General features: G+C 43.3%; 1 protein-coding gene across 2 annotated transcripts in view; it reads left to right on the top strand.

The window, feature by feature from the left end:
- TRPM3 (transient receptor potential cation channel subfamily M member 3) overlaps nt 1-23609 on the top strand; it is a 491731-nt gene that overhangs the window by 274707 nt on the left and 193415 nt on the right. For both annotated transcript variants that reach the window (XM_063455040.1, XM_063455041.1), the window contains exons 6-7: nt 1050-1221; nt 18549-18723. In XM_063455040.1, the coding sequence (XP_063311110.1) occupies nt 1050-1221; nt 18549-18723 (347 nt within the window). The remainder of the gene's footprint in view (nt 1-1049; nt 1222-18548; nt 18724-23609) is intronic.

The following is a 23609-nucleotide window of genomic DNA, read 5'->3' on the forward strand; positions in this document are numbered from 1 at the left end:
ACACTACTTCATAATCTGCATTTGAGCAGTATATATTATTTGTATAGAGACATTATAGCCAATAAGACTGGAGAACTGCTGAATAATTGGGTCATAAATATTCATGGATCTTGGTCCCCACTGCTACAATCATTATTTAAGTTTTGATCTTTGGAAAACAATATACAGGTGCAAGACTACAAGTTTTAGCAAAGGGTATTGGAGCTGACAGACTTCATCTCACTATCATTTAACCAACCCCAAGCGTTTAGGTTTGGATTCTTACTGTATGCCCTCTGATAGTGGGAAGGAGACCAAAAATAAACACAAGCATTATATTATACTCTTTATCACTGCCCCTATCACATCTCCTATCATCACAGCACATGTCCTACCCATGATCCCCTTCATGTCTACCAGAACAAATACCATTACAGACCTCACCCATGCTCCCCACAGCCTCCATGTTCACAATATGTGCTCATCAATTGCACACACCCTGCTTCAATGCTCCTCACCTCTTTCCCCCTGCATATAAATTATTTCCTCCTTCTTGCTTCATCTTGTTTTCATGGTTAGACTCTAATGCTATATTTAGTGTGCTGTCATGAAGGCACATGTTGACTCACCCTGACATTTCTTTACACAACCAAATGACATTTAAAACTCAGAAAACAAAGATCTAACTCCTCTCTGATTTTAAACGAACATTAAACGTACCATAACCACCACAGCATGCTACTCCCAGGTAAGAACACTTACAATGTGTGGCACCAGGGAGCATGTGCTCCAAAACCATTACAGTGAGCAATAGTGATTATGGTGTTTGCTGTATACCGTTTATTAGACACTAACGAGTGCATCAGCAGTACAACAAGTAAGTACAGAGGTAAGGGTCTCTCTGTGAATGAGGCCCTATGCAGTGTCATTATTTTCTTACATGGCAGAACCCCCTTTGGTGGGACCTCTGGACATTTTTGGTCAAATTATCACTTTACCAATGAATGTTTAAAGACTAATTCTATGCTATGTATTTTATATATTTATTTTTATCTCTTTTGTTTTTAAAGGTCGTTCGTCCCTACCAAACCATGTCAAACCCTATGAGTAAATTGACAGTACTCAACAGCATGCACTCACACTTTATCCTTGCTGACAATGGAACCACTGGAAAATATGGGGCTGAAGTGAAACTGCGGCGACAGCTAGAAAAGCACATTTCTCTCCAAAAAATCAATACAAGTAAGCAATTATCTATTTCACATTTTCCAATTTAATTTAGTAGCCACAAATCCAATGTGCAGCTTGTGAAATAGCAATCCAGACTCCATAGATCTGAATGATACATCTTTCCTGGGAACTTTATTATGTTGTTAAATTCAGAACATGGATAATGAAACCTTAATCTTATGGTCTACAGATTTCACCGGTTAACTCTGATCATCAAATCAGTAGATCATGTCCCTACGATTCCTCTGTTTAGCTACCTATGCCATTTCAATTGTTCTCATTAATTTGTAGATAATATATTTGTTTTCATCTTTTTAGCCTATTTTAATCTATAATCGCAGCAATTATTATGAAAACATATAATTAGCTAGATTCATTAGATGTATGATCAGAGGTATACTCAACCTCCACTATGATTTTCAAGTTCTCCCTAGACAAGTCTAAGTCGATCTTTCTGGCCAATATCTGGACACAAATTGGTCCTGAGGCCCTCTATTATTTGTTTGCTTGTTTTATAACACAAACAATATATACTTATTTTTCCTTATAGGAAACCACAATATCTTCTAGAAAACAGGGATAGCATTACATTTTGTACGGTATTCTGAGTGGCTTTGTTCCATTTGTATTACGGTATTCCAAGTTTATTTACAAAAGTTAGAATTAGAAAGTCAAAGAAGTCACCTGGCCATCAATGAAACCATTACCATCATAATCTACTTCACAAATCTTTATAAGCAACATCTATTTACTTCTAAGCACATTTATATTTTATTGAAACAAAACACATGCCAGTGTTTTGAGCAATACACTGTGCACAAATGCTAATACCCAAATATCCATCACTGGAAGGGTGGATTTTAACCCTTTCATATACCACATTGGAAAAAAGGCTGGAATTTTGCCTGTCATATAACACATTCGAAAAAAACTCTGGATTTTAACCCTATCATATACCACATTAAAAAAAGAGTCTGGGTTTTAACCCTTTCATATACCACATTGGGGGGGGGGGGGGTTAATAAAAACAAAAATCCTCTATTAAGCAACTCTTTTAATAAAGCTTAATACTTAAAATCATTCTCATCAGCCTAATCCTTAGTAATTTGACACGTAAATGTGGGAGTGATTGCTTTAATGAAGGAAAGAGAGAGAAGTAAAAAAGAAATTATAAAAGAAAAGCAGTAATTCACCAGAGACAGACTGAACATGTCATGTACCTTACTGATAGACTATAAGAAAATCATATCATTTTGGAAATTAAGCAATTAGAAACTATTCACAATGAAAATGTTGATATTAAAACATTGGCTTTTAAAAGTGGAATATTATTAAAATCATACAAAAAAGTTGCCACATTTAAAATATCAGTTTCCACAATTTATAATTGAATTGTCTCAGACACAGGTATATAACTATAATGAGTCCAGCTGGGCACTCCAATGCAGTTTGATTATCGAGACATAAGATGCGTCTCTTAGGAAGCTTTGGTTTCCGCTGGCTGAGAATTATATGAGTTATTATCCATAGCATCCTGGAGGTAGATATCCCATCACCTTGGCTTTACACTAATGTCATATTTTTAAAATGTGCCATTTTTAGGGCGCTGTGATGATGTCCACTCTTTTAAAAGCACTGACATTTCAGTGTCACTCAGCAGATGCTTGGCATTGCATACACACCATTTTGATGGTGATGTTTTACAAACATAAATGTGATGGATAGTGATGTCCCGAACGGTTCGCTGGCGAATAGTTCCTGGCGAACATAGCTTGTTCGCATTCGCCACGGACGGCGAACATATGCGATGTTCGGTCCACCCCCTATTCGTCATCATTGAGTAAATTTTGACCTTGTACCTCACAGTCAGCAGACACATTACAGCCAATCAGCAGCAGACCCTCCCGCCTAGACCCTCCCACCTCCTGGACAGCATCCATTTTAGATTAATTCTGAAGCTGCATTCTTAGTGAGAGGAGGGACAGTGTGCTGCTGCTGATTTAATAGGGAAATTGATAGCTAGGCTAGTGTATTCAGTGTCCACTACAGTCCTGAAGGACTCATCTGATCTCTGCTGTAAGGACAGCACCCCAAAAAGCCCTTTTTAGGGCTAGAACATCAGTCTGCTTTTTTTTTTTTTGACATTTGACTGTGAAATAATAGCAGTCAGTTTCCTTCACATGTGTGTGTTTCAGGGCCTGCCACCAGTGCAACTCATATCTGGTGTAACAGTAGTGTACATTTAAAAAAAACAACACTTTTTTGACTGTGAAATAATAGCAGTCAGTTTCCTTCACGCGTGTGCGTTTCAGGGCCTGCCAGGGCACAGTGTCACACCAGTTCAACTCATATCTGGTGTAACAGTAGAGTACATTTAAAAAAATGTTTTGACTGTAATAGATTGAATAGCAGTTAGTTGTCTGCAAGCGTGTGTGTCAGGCCTACAGCGTCTACTCTGCCAACTTCTGCCAGTGCACAGTGCCACTCATATCTGTTGTCACAGTAGCTTGCACGCATAGTACCACTAATCGAAAAAAAAAAATGACAGGCAGAGACAGGTCACCCCGCAGGGACTGTCGTGGTCGTGGTGCTGTGATTCCCTTTGGCCCTAGAATAATGCCCAGTGTTCAGAGGCCACGTACCCTGAACTCGAAAAGTTCTGAGGACATAGTTGACTGGCTAACACAGGACACCCAATCTTCTAGAGCTTCCGCTCGGAACCTTGACGCACAGTCCTCCTCCAGCTTAGCTTCAGGCACCTCTTAAGCCACTCGCCCGCCTGCCGCCACCACCAACACTAGCACCACAGCCGCTTCACTTGATATGTCAGAGGAGTTATTTACACATCAGTTGGTAGAAATGAGTGATGCACAAGCATTATTGCCAGAGGATGTAGATAACATGGATATGTCTCAGTCAGGCAGCATTACACACATGGACGTACGGTGTGATGATGATGATGTTGTACCCGCTGCTGCTTCCTTTGCTGAGTTGTCAGATACAAGTGAAGCGGTTGATGATGACGATGTGTCCGTGGATGTCACGTGGGTGCCCGCTAGAAGAGAAGAAGAACAGGGGAAAGTTCAGATGGGGAGACAGAGAGGAGGAGGAGACGAGTTGGAAGCAGGGGGAGGTCGTCGCAAGGAGCTAGTGGCACAGTCAGACAGCATGCATCGGCACCCGGGGTCAGCCAGACAGCACGCCAATCAACGCATGCTGTTGCCACCACCAGAATGCCGTCATTGCAGAGCTCAGCAGTGTGGCATTTTTTTTGTGTGTCTGCCTCTGACAACAGCGATGCCATTTGCAACCTGTGCCAAAAGAAACTGAGTCGTGGGAAGTCCAACACCCACCTAGGTACAACTGCTTTGCGAAGGCACATGATCGCACATCACAAATGCCTATGGGATCAACACATGAGTACAAGCAGCACACAAACTCAAAGCCTCCATCCTCCACCTGGTCCAGCATCTTCAGCCACGTCAACCACTGCTGTCCTCCTTGCCCCCTCTCAACCATCCACCAAGCTGGTGGAGTTTGAGGCATTCAAAAAAATGTGTAGCTATTGGGACACCGCAGTGGAAGGTACCCGGACAAAATTTCTTTTCACAAAAGGCAATCCCCAACCTGTACTCGATTGTGCAAAATGAAGTAATGGCATGTCTGGCACACAGTGTTGGGGCAAGGGTCCATCTGACCACTGATACCTGGTCTGCAAAGCATGGTCAGGGCAGGTATATCACCTACACTGCGCATTGGGTAAACCTGCTGACGGCTGCCAAGCATGGAATGTGTGGCTCTGCAGAGGTGTTGGTGACACCGCCACGACTTGCAGGCAGGCCTGCTGCCACCTCCTCTGCTCCTCCTACTCCATCCTCTTCCATAACCTCCTTGGCTGAGTCCTCTTCTGCTGCTGTGTCTTGCTCCACATCAACGGCACCCCCCCAGCTCCCCAGGTACTATTCCCCATCCCGGATACGGCAGTGTCACGCCGTCTTGGGGTTGACTTGCCTGAAAGCAGAGAGTCACACCGGACCAGCACTCCTGTCCGCCCTGAACGCACAGGTGGATCAGTGGGTGACTCCGCACCAACTGGAGATCGGCAAAGTGGTTTGTGACAACGGAACAAATTTGTTGGCGGCATTGAATTTCGGCAAGTTGACACATGTGCCGTGCATGGCACATGTGTGTAATCTGATCGTACAACGCTTTGTGCATAAGTACCCAGGCTTACAGGACGTCCTGAAGCAGGCCAGGAAGGTGTATGGCCATTTCAGGCGCTCCTACACGGCCATGGCGCACTTTTCAGATATCCAGCGGCGAAACAACATGCCAGTGATGCGCTTGATTTGCGACAGCCCGACACGTAGGAATTCAACACTTCTAATGTTCGACTGCCTGCTCCAACAAGAAAAAGCCGTTAACGAGTATTTGTATGACCGGGGTGCTAGGACAGCCTCTGCGGAGCTGGGAATTTTTTTTGCCACGTTACTGGACGCTCATGCGCAATGCCTGTAGGCTCATGCGTCCTTTTGAGGAGGTGACAAACCTAGTCAGTCGCACCCAAGGCACCATCAGTGACATCATACCATTTGTTTTCTTCCTGGAGCGTGCTCATTGTCACCTATCTGGTACCCGTGGTGTTGTACGTGGCTGGGGGGAAGAACATACCTTCAGTGAGATCACTGAGGATGAGGAACGGGACATGAGTAGCTCGGCATCCATCCTTGTGCAAATGGGGTCTTTCATGCTGTCGTGCCTGTTGAGGGACCCTCGTATAAAAAGGCTGAAGGAGAACGACCTGTACTGGGTGTCCACGCTACTAGACCCCCGGTATAAGCAGAAAGTGCCTGAAATGTTACCGAATTACCGCAAGTCGGAAAGGATGGAGCAGTTCCAAAATAAATTAAAAAGTATGCTTTACACAGCGTATAAGGGTGATGTCACAGCACAACGGGAATCTAACAGGGGAAGAGGTGAAAGTCATCCTCCTCCTCCCACGACCACGCCGGCAAGGACAGGACGCTTTACAGACGTGTTGTTGATAGAGGACATGCAGAGCTTTTTAAGTCCTACGCATCGCCACAGCCCTTTGGGGTCCACCCTCAGAGAACGACTCGACCGACAGGTAGCAGACTACCTCACCTTAACTGTAGACATCGACACTCTGAGAAGCGATAAACCCCTTGACTACTGGGTGTGCAGGCTTGACCTGTGGCCTGAGCTATCTCAATTTGCGATAGAACTTCTGGCCTGCCCTGCTTCAAGTGTCCTGTCAGAAAGGACCTTCAGTGCAGCAGGAGGTATTGTCACTGAGAATAGAAGTCGCCTAGGTCAAAACAGTCTAGATTACCTCACCTTTATTAAGATGAATGAGGGATGGATCCCGAAGGGACTGACAGTGGGCAAAACATTTGACTAAAAAAGGCCTGATGAGGGGGACTACTTAACACACCACTCCTATCTGGTGGCACATTAGATTGCATGCGCAGTGCCCCAAATTTGAAGTAGGAGGACCAACCAAGCATCTTTTTCCATCTCCCGGTTCCTAAAATCGATGCCATATACACGTCCCCGGATAGGGGACGTAACAGGGATTAAAATGATAGGAATAGTACTATTTAACACACCTTATAATAATGCAGAGAGAGGCAACGCAGAGAGAGGAGTCTGAAGAAGAGGAGTCAGAGGAGGAAGATGGCTTTGAGGAGGTGGAAGACCAAACACAGCAGGCGTCCCAAGGTGCTTGTTGTCACCTTTCGGGGACCCTTGGTGTTGTACGTGGCTGGGTGGAGGAAGAGACCTTCAATGACATCAGTGAGGACAAGGAACGGGACATGACTAGCTTGGTATCCAACCTTGTGCAAATGGGGAGTTTGCGGTTGTGCAAATGGACTGTTTGCGGTTGTTTGCGGTGCGTTAAACTGGGAGTTTGGTCTGTCACTGTGAAGCGGGCGTAACCCTTACACTACCTGATCGATGCAACATCATACCTGATGTTTTAAAGCACGTTATTCCAAACAATTTAGGAATGTTAGGTGATTTATGCCCTTTATGGATTAAAACCAGACTCTGCATCAACTATGTAATTTTCCATGGGAGTTTTTCCATGGATCCCCCTCCGGCACGCCACAGTCCAGGTGTTAGTCCCCTTGAAACAACTTTTCCATCAGTATTTTAGCCAGAAAGAGTCCCTGTGGGTTTTAAAAATCGCCTGCCCATTGAAGTCTATGGCGGTTCACCCGGTTCGCCCGTTCGCGAACATTTGCGGAAGTTCGCGTTCGCCGTTCGCGAACGGAAAATGTTATGTTCGCGACATCACTAGTGATGGATAATTACATTTTCCTAGCCTCAATCGGTACATGTTGCTGTTATTTCATTCACTTCACATTTATTGCTTTACAGGAATGACAATTGTAATTTATTGCTGGACAGAGATCCAGCTTAATAATGCCAAAAAAAACTTGTATATTGCTTTTTAAAATCCAGTAGGTTTAAGTGAAATGTTTCGCACTTGGCTAACTCTTTTTATCAGCCAGACTGATGAACAAACCACCGAATCAGAAATATATAAACAGGCAGTGAAAAGCCTTTAAGCTAACAGCCAGAAGCAACACAGAATATGTTAAGCTGCACAGCAAGGAGAGAAAACGGGATAGAGTAAAAATATTAAAGAAATGATATAATGTATGTCAGGCGTTGTCTCATATAGTATTCAGTGGTTAATAGATTTTTTTCCACCAGAGACATTCTTTAAAATTCTATCTTGAATAATGAATTGATGCCACTATTTATAGAAAGTTGGTCTACCTTAGTGTCATGAATGTACAGCACTACTAAATGTGATGGCGCTATATAAATAATAAAATAATAATAATAATAATAATAATAATAATAATAATAATAAGGATCTGCATAGAGTCACAGATTTGAGATGCAAGGCCCAGAATTTCCAGAGCCTAGTAATTGGTAAATTGTGAATTTATCAAGATTCTGTCTTCCTACCTGACTTACACCACAGTGGTGGGATTTATTTATCTTCAGGCAATGTCTGAATTTGTAGATTTCATTTGTTGATTGAACAGTGAGAATATATATACATATACACAAACACATATTGTAAACTGAAATTGCAAAATCTAGGATAAAATAGAATAGACAAGCTACCCTAATTGAAAAGATAATATTTCTATCTCTGCTTTTGATATATATTTGCTTCCCTGATCTCAGTTAACTACAATTCACGGTATAGTGGCTAAATCCCTAAGATAATTCTATCATGCACTCATGTGACAATGAAAAGTAGAAAGTGACTTGGTTGCCATAGCCTTTTAGATGTTTTCTATATTGGCTTAAATTATTGAAGATAGAATTAAGTGCTAAAATAAATGCCAAATATGTCAAAATAATGTATTTGTTTGGTATGGGTTGGAGACCACACACCGTGTTTCTAAAGGAAATACTACATTCATTATAGTATAGGCCCTAAAATCACAAAAAAAGTTATAAGAAATACAAAGCCTGTCTATATTCTCACATTGTAACCTCATTACATTTTTACATTTATTATGTTTACTATTATAATGCAGATTTTACACATGTTAGAATCCCCAATGTTATAGATCATGATTCAGGCTTCCATAGGTGTGCATAGGTATGCTCATCTCCACTTGTGCACAGGTATGCTCATCTCCAGGTGTGCACAGCTATGCTCATCTCCAGGTGTGCACAGCTATGCTCATCTCCATGTGTGCACAGCTATGCTCATCTCCATGTGTGCACAGCTATGCTCATCTCCAGGTGTGCACAGATATGCTCATCTCCAGGTGTGCACATATATGCTCATCTCCAGGTTACACAGGTATGATCATCTCCAGGTGTGCACAGGTATGATCATCTCCAGGTGTGCACAGGTATGATCATCTCCAGGTGTGCACAGATATGCTCATCTCCAGGTGTACACAGGTATGATCTCCAGGTGTGCACAGGTATGATCATCTCCAGGTGTGCACAGGTATGCTCATCTCCAGGTGTGCACAGGTATGCTCATCTCCAGGTGTGCACAGCTATGCTCATCTCCAGGTGTGCACAGCTATGATCATCTCCAGGTGTGCACATATATGCTCATCTCCAGGTGTGCACAGGTATGTTCATCTCCAGGTGTGCACAGCTATGCTCATCTCCAGGTGTGCACAGCTATGCTCATCTCCAGGTGTGCACAGATATGCTCATCTCCAGGTGTGCACAGGTATGATCATCTCCAGGTGTGCACAGATATGCTCATCTCCAGGTTTGCACAGATATGCTTATCTCCAGGTGTGCACAGATATGCTCATCTCCAGGTGTGCAAAGGTCTTTCCATATTTTTGCTATGCAAGAGCTTGCTATGTGAGATAGGCCTAGGAGACGGTGCAATATTTTTAGGAGCATGTTAGAAAAAAAGTGAATTAGGTGGCATGTTTCTTCAATATCATATTACTGAACTGAAGTGCATGAACTGGCCCAGTCTTTAACTACAACATATATTTCACATTCATGAGGATGTCATAACTTGGGAGAACAAGGATAACTTATATCTGCAGGTGAAAAATACTCAACACTGTGTTAGTTGTCACAACAACAGCTCTACTTCCCTCAAAATTTTGCTCAATTCATAAACAAAGGACGACATAGGCCTAGGAAATAATTGCTGTGTTATTTTAATGGTAACACGCCTTAGCTACTACAGGGTTGCAAAAGAAACAGTGGAATAGTTCACAGCAAACACTACTGTAAACTTTATTATGAATTCCATACTTGCATAAAACAGGATGCCACTTACCCATGACTGTCCAGTTGCTAGTTTTTTGTTACACTGTTTTTAGTCACTGTATAGTAGAAATGCCTCCACTCATGGCATGGCAGGTGGGGCATAAGACAGGTTTAAAGCATTGATGCTAGTAAAATCAGGGTCATATTAATCCACAAAGGCTTATTTAATGTGCTGGCTGGCCAACAGCAACTTTATTTGGACCATCTGAAATCCCACCCAAATTTAAGCTCGTTCTGAGCCTGCTCCAGAAAATCTAGACATTGTTCACGCTATTTAACAATGTCGTCATTTTTCGGTGCAGGGCCAATTGGACTTTAGTGAACTACCCTGTTGGGTAAATTAGATTCATATTGTTTTTTCAAGAAGATAAGCAATTTCATCTTTAGTAATTATATATTTCTTCTGCTTATATGTTTTATATTGTTTCTCTTATTTATCTATTGAGTTTTGTTTGTTTGTTTGCTTGCTTTTTTTGGATTGACATGGTTAGAAAATGTATATTTAAGTCAGACTTGACAGTGAATTCCTTTTATTGTTCTTTTTTTTTTTTATTATCATTACAATGACAGTATATAATAAATATAAAGTGGTCATCATTTCCTTAACAGATGCTTAGGAGTGCATTATTTGGCCATGTGACCTGTGGGCTTCCCTTTGTCATCCTATGCCTGAGAATATATGAAGTGGGCTGGGAAGGTAAAGGGACGTTCAACCGTCATGACGGACATCTTACTCAATCATCGCTACATCATTAAGAACATTGCTGGTAATGCTCATGACAGCAGGACAGTATACGTAATGCATGTTAACAGCCATTTCCTATACATTTGCTGTATTTGAAACCCCCCTTTAAGAAATAGATCAAGTACAATAACCACTACAGCGTGCTGTATTGGGTGTGGTGTCATGAGTACCTTGGTGCTCCCCATGGGAAGTAGTCAAACAAGTTTGGAACAGTTTGACTTCTTAGTCTGTGATCATCCGGTGCTGCTCGTCCCCTCTTCTACTTCAGACCGAGAGGTGGACATTCTCTGTCTGAGCTTAACCCAGTAAGTCAGTTGACACTTACAAGTGATGAGCTATATTTGCACTGCAGTGCCAAGCTCAGGACAGCAACAGAAGCTCCTAAGCAGAAACATCTGATTCTCCCTTGTTAGTGGAGGTTTAAGACCCAGGACCCCATTCTAAAATGGTTTGTCTACCTACAATGGGATGGGATGGGGGGTGCCAGAGTACCCTTACACTCAGAGTTTATTTGTTTTTTTACAACACAAAGAATATTACAGCAACTTTTTTTACAGGACATTCATTTATTGGCTACAGTTATTTAATGATTTGTAAAAAAAATAAAAAAAAAATAAAAAATTAAAATTGCTATATATCATTATTTATTCTATGGTTGGTTCCATGAACAAAATTATCTTTTGACATTGGATTTATAGTTGTTCTTTCAAAAAAATGCTTACTTTTCTCTTAGTACAGAGAGCATTTTTTTTAGCTCACCAACAGTAGGCATGCTCTTAGGATAATAGTGATACTCACTATGTAATGAGAGGTCCAGTTTGAAAAAAAAACTGACTTATATTACAAAGATTAATTGTGCATAGTTGTGCAGTTGAAAATGCATGTATCAAATTTGTCTTGTGATAAGTTACTCATAACAACATGTACTTATTATCCAGCTACATTACATTGCATTTGCAGTATTTCATCCTGACATACATAAATGACTGATTTTCATATTTGTTTTTTTCAATACTTAAAGTCTGTACATTAAAGCACTTGGACCTATTTATTTTATGTCTCCTCACCTCTGTTTTGCTAATGTAAAATCTGATAAAATAGTATAAAACCAACCTGAAATCCAGTGCTGTGCCGAGTTCTCCCGGATCTCTTCCACACCTCTCTTTTTGTGGAGTTGCATCATCTTCTTCCTTATTTTTGCCCAATCAGGAATATCTATTGGCCTTTGGCACATGTTTAAATTAGTTTCAGAGAAGGAGAGTGGAACAGAAAAGTAACATATGGGTGGATAGATGGCGGACAAGAAGAAGGAATTTCACCAAAGGAGAACATAAAGGCTGGTACTGTTAGAGCGAGGGAATATTTTAATTTGAAAAAATAACAGTGGTGGAGGAAGGGAGGGGGGCTATTCAGGCATAGTAGGAGATGATGTGCATGCAACTCATGCACACACAGTCCAAAGACTTCCTGAAAGTGAAGAATCAGATAATGTCTGTTGCCAGCGATACCTGCAAGTGAAGAATCGGATGACATCTGTTGCCAGTGTGCATAGCACAGTGACAATAGATGTTATATTTGTACATTTTTTTCCAATTGCCAGTCCAGAACAGAGTTCCAAGCTGCCAAAGTCATGTGTGCTGGGGTTGTAACTAGACCCCAGCACACAATTACAGATATCCCAGTATGTGCAGTGTTTCAAGTTTATCCCCTAAAGCCCTGTGGCCTAATATCCCGCAAGTAGAAAAAAAAAGCTACCAGCAACAAGGAAGCCATTTTCGGTTTATACTTGAACTTTGGGTAGAGGTAAGACTTATTTTAACTTTGAATTTGACAGAAACTGGAGAGCTTGCACTCCTAGTCTCTTAGCAGCTTCAAGTATCTTTTTAAAAAGGCAAACAGCATTTATGGGAAAAAGTGCTTAAATAATAGTGATGGCCTTAAAAGTTAATGCATACTCATCAGGCTACAAGGTTAATGTAAACAAATCCAGTGACATGCCCATGAACCTGGCAGCTGCTGATATGGGTTTGGTTAGATCAACATACAAATTGTAGAGTAAATGAACGTCTGATTCCTTGGAATTCAGGTCATTGATGATCCAAAGTCACTATTCAACAATTTTTCACAGTATCAAGAAGGACCTGGAGTCGTGAGGGGAGAGACTCATATCATGGTTAGGCTTGTTCTTTCTCTTCCTGTCCTGGTCACAAAAGGGGAACTAGAGAATATCCAGACAGCTATCGATACATTTATCTGGAGTAATTAACAGCATAGGGTAGTGAGAAATGTGCTTTACAGATCAAAATGGAGAGAGACCTGGGGCTGCTTAACCACCTGTTGAACTGTTACTCCACCCATTACTCCAACTGAATATAAATATGTGATCTAATGTGCATTTAGTATTAAATATGTGTGGCTATAAACAATCTCATATACTTTTAAGTTATAAAACTAAGACTTGTATTTATTTCAAATTTCATATAACTTGGCTCTGAGCTGTAGCATAAAACTAAGAACTGTATATATCTCAAATTGATTAAATTTGTGACACTTTAGAGTTATATTGCAACCATTTTTGATCCATATAGTAATGCAGATTCTTTGATCTAAATAGAAACATTGTACATTAAGTCAGTGTACTGCTTTTCGAGAATAATAAATACTTATTTTTTCCTCCACCCTCTAATTTATTTCACTTTTAAGCACCAATCACTTTATCACTGTTTTGGGATACTTTGTCAACTTTTGTCATTTTATTTTTCTGTTTACCTTTAGTTATACTAAGTGAGACCTTTTTATCAATAAAATTAAAAATTATGTTTGTGCAGATGTTGATGTGGCACACCTCACCTAGAATTAATCCCCTACTTGATGGGATTTGACATCCCTATGTTTTATATGTGACTAAGTAAGTTTCTGATTGCCTTTCTTCACACTTCATGTCACCTTACATCTCACTCCATCTGAGATCTGGGAAGACTTAAATCTCTACTTACTCCAGTCATCAGAAATAGGAAGTTTCCATTGGATTTTTAGAACCTGGAGTTCATCACTAATTAAATTTTTGCGATCATGCCTCTGTCATTAGCTTTTCTGTTTTAAAGGCTAGACTCTTTATTCAGTAAATATTTTTTTATGTTACCTGCAGATATGCGATTGTGCTAATCAGGTTGTGGTGAGGGGAACTGCAGGTCTACCTCTTACTCCATTTGAAGATCTCTGCCTGCAGAGTTCATATTGAAAGGGTCTTATTTCTAGTGCTGACCGATGCATTATATTTTTTAGTGGAACCAAGATCTAATGGGGAGGTGGATGGTGACATCTGTGGTGATATTCAGGATGAGGCTTCTCCTTTTTTTTAATTTGTATTACAGTAAAGGAACAAATGTATAAGATCCTCTTGGTACTACACACTTGTCCAGCTCTACTGCATGGGGAGAACACCACCAGAGGAGGCTCTCTAATTAGGCGATTTAGGTGGCTGCCTGAGGCCTCGCATGGTCTGGGGCCTCGCGGCCTCCTAAATTGCCTTAGGGAAGACTGACATGTCGGGTCTTTTGTCTATGACCAAGGGCCCGACACAGGAAGGGGCCCGGCGGCTTGCCCATAATGCTGCCGGGCGCAAGGCCCCTCCAGTCAGTCTACCCTGACTGAGAGCAAGCCTTCAGTCTGCAGGTCTGCCAGGTGCACAGCTGCAGACTGAGTTGTCTCACGATCTCAGCCAATCAGAGCATTGCGCGATTTACCACGTGGTCTGCAGCTCTGAACTTGGCGGAGCTGCAAACCGGATAGGGAGCCCACCAGACCACCAGGGGTTGAGCCAGCCCATGGGACCACTAGAGAGGCAGCTAGCACACCGGACAATCAGGGAATCAATATATTAAAAAGGTATTTATGACCCCCTGTCACAGCCCCTCCACCACATCCTACTCTGTCACAGTTCCCCTACCATCCCCTGCCATGTCACAGCTCCCCCACCACCCACTACCCTGTCATAGGCCCCCTAATACTCCCTGTCCTGTCACAGCTCCCCCACCACCCCCTGCCCTGTCACAGCCCCCTGCCAATCCTTGCCCTGTCACAGCTTCCCCACCACCCCACCCTTCCACAGCCCCCCACAAACCCTACCATGACACAGCTCTCCTACCACCCCTACCTTGTCACAGCCCCCCTGCCCTGCCACAGCCCCCCGGCTACTCCATACCCTGTCACAGGCCCGCTACCACCCCTTGCCCTGTCACAGCCCCTCTACCACCTCCTGTCCTATCACAGCTCCCCCATCACCCCCTACCCTGTCACAGCCCCCCTACCACCTCCTGTCCTATCACAGCTTCGCCTCATCCCCCTGCCCTGTCACAGCTCCCCCACCACCCCTACCCTGTCAAAAGCCCACCACCACTCCTACCCAGTCACAGCTCCCCCACCAACCCTACCCTGTAACAGTCCCCTGCTACCCCCTTCCCTGTCACAGCCCACCTGCCCTGTCACAGACCCCCTACCACTTCCTACACCATCACAGACCCCCCAATCCTTTCAAAATCCCCCACCTTCTACCCTGTCAAAGCCCATCACCACCTCCTACCCTTTCACAGCCCCCTACCGTCACAGCTTCCCCACCTCCCCTTACCCTGTCACAGTGCCCCTACCCTGTCACAGCCCCCCCATTTCCTACCCTGTCACAGCTCCCCCACACCCTTACCTTCTCACAGCCCCCTACCCTGTCACAGCACCCCCTACTATGTCACAACTCCCCCATTCTATCATAGCCAACTGCCCTATCACAGCCCCCCTTCCGTGTCACAGCCCCACCACACCCTGTCACCCCACACCAACCCAATCACAGCCTCCCTACACACACCTGTCACAGCCCACTGTGCACGCACACAAACACACACACACACACACGTGCTGTCACTGCATTCCTCCACACACCTTGTCATCCCCCACCCATACCCTATCATTACTACACACACTGACACCCCCTTCACACAGAGCCACCCCCACACGCACACACTGTCACCCCCTACATATACCCTATCACCATTCCCAAACACTTTCAGTCCCCACTATCCATCCATACCAAACTCACCTGCCCTTGATTTGCCACACTTACCCTATCACATTAACTCCCCCAATCCTGTCAGACTCACCTTCTCTTGCACTGTCACATTCATCCCCCAACCTTGTCATACTCATCCTCCATCAGTCTGTCCCACTCACCCCCTTCACCCTGTCACACTCACCCTACCACTTAAAACCTTACAATCCTGTCCTCTAACTGTGTCACACTCACCCAAACCCTGTCACACACAGGTAGACAATGCCAGATACACTCAGAAATACACACACCTGCACTTATGTATACACAAATGCAAGGCTGTGTAACCATACCCCGCAGTTGTGTATAAATGATTAACATAATTGCTAATTACATTTGTATATTGCAAATTAATTTAGTTTGCCATAAGTACAGTCAGAGAGTTATGCAGCGGCACAGGGAGCCTCTACACTGCAAGCCTCTGAAAAATGAATACAGAGACTAGCTCTCTGTATACAGCACTGCAAGCTTGTCCTTCAATACAACTACAGCACCTTAAACACATAATGCAACCCCTATTTTTTTGTTTTTACTTTGGGTGTTAGTGGGGGCCTCATGTTTGAGTTTTGCCTAGGGCCTCACAAAGTGTAGAGCAGCCACTGAACACCACTGATGATTGTTGGAAAATATGTGGATGCCAAATCCAGTGGTGGTTCCTTTATGGAAGAGAGTGAGAGACCTATTGCAACTGTTTTTCACGTCTTTTAATTAGACCCTTGTCAATTGTTTTGGTTATTTATCTATTGTATGGGGCCTGGTCACACTGTTACTCTAATCCCTCCCCCATCTTCCTATTTTTACTTGTGTCTTATACTTTGTTTTCCATTTCCTTTTAGTTCTAGTTGATGTTACTTAATATTTATGAGTAGTGATGTCCCGAACAGTTCGCCGGGAACCGTTCGCTGGCGAACATAGCGTGTTCACGGTCGCGAACACGCGCGATGTTCGGTCCGCCCCCTATTCGTCATCATTGAGTAAACTTTGACCCTGTACCTCACAGTCAGCAGACACATTCCAGCCAATCAGCAGCAGACCCTCCCTCCCAGACCCTCCCACCTCCATGACGAATAGGAGGCGGACCGAACATTGCGCGTGTTCGCGACCGCAAACACACTATGTTCGCCGACGAACGGTTCCCGGTGAACTGTTCAGGACATCACTATTTATGAGACAACTATGATGTCATATGTGATGATACTGCCTTGAGAAATGTTGGTCTGACTATCTCTAAAATAAAGAATAACAACTAAATAAAATGTATACAACATTTCTTATTATTTGTCGATATGTGGAACTTTTTCCAGGAATTGCCTGAGTTTTGCCTTGTTTAATATCAATGCCCCTAGCATACCGCTTTCAAATGTAGAAATGAAATGGATTCTTAGCAAGGAACTATGTGTATGTGCTGCTGATATGTTGAAGGTCAGGTCTGACATCTTATATTTTCACACCAGTATATTCTTCCCAGCATTTCATTTTCACTCAAACAAACGAGTTGTTTTGTTTTTTTTCTTGCAGTTTTTATGTTGACCCCAGAGCTGTGCAAACCCAGGAGATATCATTTATTTTTAGTATTTGTTAACTCTAACATCTTTATCTTTTTATCTACTTTTTCATCAATGCTATAGATATATAAATGTATGTTTTATGTGCTATGGAAGAACTGAAAGAAAGACCTGCAGCTACAGATACATTGGTTGAATGTCTAAACACCTGTACAACCTGCAGCAAATTCTCACAATTTCTATTTAGTCAAAGATGTATGCAACTTGGTATGAGAATTAATATGGTATAAGGTTAAAGGGGCACACCGTACCTCTAGAGCAATTTAGCTTGCTCAACTGCTTCTTCTTTCATTATACAAAATGTACAGATTTTATTAGAAATTTTAATTTTTTATAAATTACCCTGGTTACATCTCCCTGGCTGTTACTCAGACAACTGGTCTTGTTACTTCCTGGTTTGTTTAGATTAGTGGAATTAAACTCACAAGGCAGCAGTTGCACAGGGTACCTGCCTTGCAAAGGCCTCTCATTGAGTTGCACTTGGAAGTCTATGATTGGACAGCCACAGAAATTCTGGGCTGGGGAAGAAGGGGAGGGCATGTAAATGCTGGGAGCGTGAGATCTGCATCTTTTGCAAGTTGTTTTTACATATGTATGTATTTAATTGTGCCTTAGTTTCATTGAGGTATGTTTTTATTGGCATTATATCTACTAAAAAGTGTTTTTATATTTATTTGTTTAAGCAGTGGATTGTTCCTTTTAGTAGGAATTAACATAGATGTTAGGTTCCTTATAAACCCCGTTGATTCATACTAATCATATTGTCCACAATGAATACATGGATATTATCCTTTAATAACCCTGGAAATCATTTCCAACCACGGTTGTTAAGGACACAGGTCTGTAATTTCCAGACTGAGATTTTGATCCTATTTTTAAATTTGGGTATTACTTATGCATTACACCAGACATCTGTTACAATTCCTACAAAAGGATATTTAAAACAGTGATTGAAAAGATTGATTAAAAACAGTGGTGTGAACATTACCACACTAATCTCCCTAAATTCCATGTATGTTGTGTCTACCTATTGTACAACTTCATATATAATTCTAAAGCTTTCTAAATAAACAAATTATTATTTAATTTTGGGGTTGTGGTTTTTCTTTTGCTACTACAGGAATTGGACAAGGAGTTCCAGTTGTTGCACTTATTGTAGAAGGTGGGCCTAATGTGATATCAATTGTCTTGGAATATCTTCGCGACAGCCCACCAGTCCCCGTTGTAGTCTGTGATGGCAGCGGACGTGCATCTGACATTCTTGCCTTTGGTCATAAATACTCAGAAGAAGGAGGGTAGGTTACTAAACTGAGAACTGTTATAACAATAACTATTATTATTCGAGAGTGTATTTTACTAAAGGAATCTCACAATGCGATGCATGGAATAAAAGAGCCATCACAATTATGATTTACTATTTTATTGTTATGCATGCATTGCTTTTTAAACTGGGACTTGTGGTATGTTGTGAATGATGTCTAAAATTCTATACACATGATGGTATAAAGATTAAGATAGGTAGCACCAAATAAATGTTACTGTATTTCACTAAATATTAGAACACACACAAATGATTCTGTTCTTTGAGACATTTTGCTTATGGAAGCAAATTATGTTTTTCCTGCCACTATATATTTGTATATATTTATCTACAGTAAAGTCAGTGATATTGCTATTGTAATCTGTATGATTATATAAAACAATTTAAAATGTTATTCCAGATTAAAATTCTGTCTTGTATAACCATGTTATAGTAAGTTTAGCTTTATGAACCACTTGAAGAATAGAATGTCTGAACAACTTACACCTTTATGATAACCACTCAAATATCAATACACTATTATATGTGTGTGCACAGGTTGTAACTAAACTGTAATTTTATTTTATATATTTTTGATTACTGTGTACACAAATTCCCAGATTTTACTATTAACATGACGTAAAGTCATGATTTTATTAAAGACACGGAGGCGAGTATTATGCATATCTCTTTCTTTATTACTCTCAGCAGCAAAGATAGAGAAATATAAATATATCAAAATGAAAGAAAAAACTGTATAGGCACACAGGCAACCAATCACATAACAGAGGAAGTGACTATAAAAGGCCTGTGTCTCCCACAATCCCCCTTTTTCTTGTGAACCAAAGACCAGGAAACATGAACCGACATCACACACCTGTAAGAACAGGAATCAGCAGCAAACTGAACTTCAAGCTACAAAAGAGAGAGAAATATGGTAAAATCCAAACTCCAAACTGAAACTCACCAAATAAAATTCGTCAGGAGCAGTCTAGGAACTCAAACCTAGAATATAGAAAATGACCATTAGCATCAAACCATAGAAACTTGAAACCTCATCAGTAAATATACACAATAAACAGACTGGATTGCAACATACCTGAAAGCCCAACAGCATCTCATCCCAAAACCCAACACCGGGAGGGTGGGTGGGAATAATACTTGCCTCTGTGTCCTTAATAAAATCATGACTTTACGTCATGTTATTAGTAAAATCTGGGAATTTTATTAAAGACATGGAGGCTCCTATTATGCAAGTTCAAAGCTGAGCCACCATATGAGATGCAATGTGATCAATCGGCCTGAAATAGAAAATCACGAAACTGGATTCTTGCCACCGGACAGCAGCCCATAAGGTATCCTCCAAACGACAACCGCCCTCCGAGGCCTTGGACATCATACCTCCATGTACCAAGTGGGATGTAACAAACGACATGTCGATACCAGCCAACAAGGCAGTCATTAAACCCATCGCGCCAATGTAGGAGTGGACACCGGTAGGTGGGGAGCGTGGAAGGAAAAGAACAAAGTGCACGATCCGGAGAACGTAGTGGCTGCATAACCTCCAGGGAAGTCTTCAGACATTCCACCGGCCATAGTGTCAAAAAACGTCCTGAAAGTAGGGTAAAAATTCCAGTTCCAGGTGGCCTAGCAAGGTGAATCCTCTACATAGATGACCTATGAAGGATGTCGACCGACTAGGAAATACCCAAAATCCAATGGCGAGTGTTAGATACGGAAACCAGTGTTAGTCTCCGCATCAACCGGACCACACTTGTCATGATGACTGAAGGCCGATCGAATACCCGGCGTCCATGTGATACAGAGGAGATGGGGAGATGATCACGGAACATCCGAGATAATCCAAGCACCCCGAAAGGAGTCACGTCATCCGGTGTAGAAGGCCATGGTCCACTAAGCGTGTTCCCATTTGGTCTAGAAGGGCTCTGAACGCTTGGAATCAAACCTGGACAAACTATCGCCATTCTCAGTAATCAAGGGAACCATGGGCGCGACCTCCACAGAGTAGCAATCAACACCAACGCAACCTAGTGCTGGGCCAATTGCATGAGCCTGCGAGCAACCAAGTCGAATGGAGGGAAGACATACATCCAAGTATCCGGTCAATCCTGAATGAACGAGTCAATCGCTACAGTCGATAGGTACCATCCTCCAGCCGTAAAACGTCGGCAACTAGGTGTTAAGGCAAGATGCCAACAGATCCACCTCGAACAGCTTCCACAACCGTTCCAAACCTGGAAAAATGCTGAAGCGTGTAAGCGCCAGTCTCCAGAATCTCTTGAATAATCGTGAATTCCAATCGGTCCTAGAAGTGTCCAGGCCTGGAATGTGTTCTGCTGTCACCGGGATGTTGTGAAGACAAAATTGCCAGAGGTCCTATGCCACGATTAGCCACGTGCGCGGCTTCGTGCCCCCTAGATGGTTGATGGAACTCTTCGCTGACATATAGTCCACCCAGAGCATAACGCAGCTGTTCGCGCGAACGGGGCAACACTGTGAAAAGCAAAAGGCTCCCGCCAAGAGTTACATGCAGTCCATGTGCAACATCTTCTCAAACTCAGACCACTTGTCTCTGGAAGAAAAGGTTCACGGCTCGCAGAGGGTCCTGCTGACCCAGGCCTCCCTATTAGCCGAGACATCGGATCAATCTCTTTCTGGAGCCGTAGTCCAACTTCCGCCTTGCCACATCAGAGTGACCCGGACAGTGAAAGGAATCCTTCTGACTTTAAGGGGTCGAAAGTAAGGCGGTTCTAGAGATGTAGCCTGGATGGAAGCTGTAGGCAGGTCGAGTACCCTCACTAAACGCCTGATCGGTAGGTCCACTGCTCTAAGAGTCCATATCACTACGTTCGTCATGGCTTTCATCCTGGAGCCAGGGAGGAACAGGAACTGCCTGATATAATTCCACTGTGAAACCCAAGAAACTTCACCGCCTGTGAGGGATACAGAAACTGACTTTCTCAAGTGCTTAGAAAAACAAAAACCCAAAATCTGAAGCAACGTAATCGGCTAGTTGACATGCAACCGCAAGTGGTACCCTGACAGGGACATGACCAGGATGTAGTCTAGATATTCAGACGGATACCCCTAGTACCCTTTGGTGGGACACCCAGAAACCGATGAGAGACCGAACAGTAGCCATTGAAAACTTTGAACGTTTCCTTCTCCAGGCAAAGAAACTGAGAAAAAATCCTTGGATTCCTTGTTTATAGGAACCGTGACGCGATGGTCCTTCAGTTCCAGATTGGCCAACCAATCTGACGCCTGGAGATGATCCCGGAGGCAGTGGATGCAAATCATATGGGAGTGTAGGTACTAAGGGAAAAACATAGAGAGGTCAGGGAAGTAACGCGGGGTGAAACCCTCCTCCCTGCTAAGGTACCAAGATTAGGCTGACCTGAAGCTCGGTAATCGCACGGCAACTCTCGGATTGCCCCTAAGGCGAGCAGATCGCAGGTCTCCGTGGAGAACAACAATTCCTGTCCCCCTGAGAGGCAAGTGCTATGGGGACAAAAATGCTGAACAGGTTAGATAGAAAAAACTCTAGACGGTAGCCCCGCACCGCTCGGAGAGACCATGAGCCTATAGTCAAGGCAGCCCATCCGTAATAAAAATATGGGCCAAACCTGCCCACCACCTATCCTCGAGGATGAGGGGAACAATGGGTATCCACCAGAAGGGCGTCCGTCCGACGTGTTACCACGAGGGTGGTAGGGATTTAATGTTTTCCCCCTTGATGTGGAGGAGTGTGAAGGCTAGGGTTCGTGGTAATCCCGTAAAGGGAGGAAGGAGCCTTGACATGTTCAGAACGAGTCCCGCAAATCACAGCCTGACGTGCGGCTCCTGTCACGCCCGGTCCCACCAAACCTTGGAGAAAAAATCCATTCCTATTTTCCTGGGGTTCATCAATCGCTGTGAATTTCTCCACGTAGGACCCCAGTGTCTCCCGAACAGCAGCCCTTCAGCTGAGGGGCCGGTTCGGAGATGGCCATATTCACCAATTGGGGCCAACCTTCAAAAAAATGGCCTTCTGGCGTTCGGCCATTACGGCCATAGAAATAATGGCACTAGTGCCAATAGTTGATGCACCCGGCCATTCAGAGTCCCCGCCGTAGCGGAATCAAGTAGTACATACACCTTGTACAAGAAAGGGGGTGGGGGCCCCAGCGTGTCCATAAGTAAAACTGAAATTCTCCAGGGAGAAGTCAGATCTATTGCGGTTACCAGCCTGATTCGTTTAAGAACTGGGGATTACCCCGAGGACCCAAAAGGGGTCGGACCCCTAACACCCGCCCGAGCGGGAGTACCTGAACGGGGGCAGTAGCCCCAGTAAGGGTCGCCATGGTAGGGGTGGGGGGGAACCATCCTACCATAACCTCAGACTCCTTCTCCTCACTCCGGTCAGTGACCGACCTCTTATCACGGGGACTAGCCCGTATTCATAGTCTGGTCTTTTATGCCCGACCAGGGGCTCATTTGCGCAGTGGGAGCGCTCCATCTTTGACTGCCTCAGCGAGTCCGTCATAACAGGCAGGACCTGCATCAAGGAGTGGGAGATGAGGAGATAAGCCTCTGCTGTAGCCTTACGGGCCCCGGGCGAGGCAGGGCAGAAGGGGGGGGGGAGCCCATACCCAGTAGAGCAGGGCTAGCCGCAGGAGGCACTAAGGGAGCTTGCCTCAAAAAAACTGGGAAAGCAAAGACGACTCCGTTCCCAGGGCTGAGGTAAAAAAGCTCCTTGGCATGGAATATGCTATATTGGAGACTAGTAAGGCCTGACAAACTTCCCAGAGGTCACAGTCTCCCCAGTTGCACCTGAGGAAAATCATCAGAACAGCCCTCAGGCCCACCACCCTCAGCCTG

Source organism: Pelobates fuscus, chromosome 5 (assembly GCF_036172605.1).
Source record: "Pelobates fuscus isolate aPelFus1 chromosome 5, aPelFus1.pri, whole genome shotgun sequence".
Classification (NCBI taxonomy): Eukaryota; Metazoa; Chordata; class Amphibia; order Anura; family Pelobatidae; genus Pelobates; species Pelobates fuscus.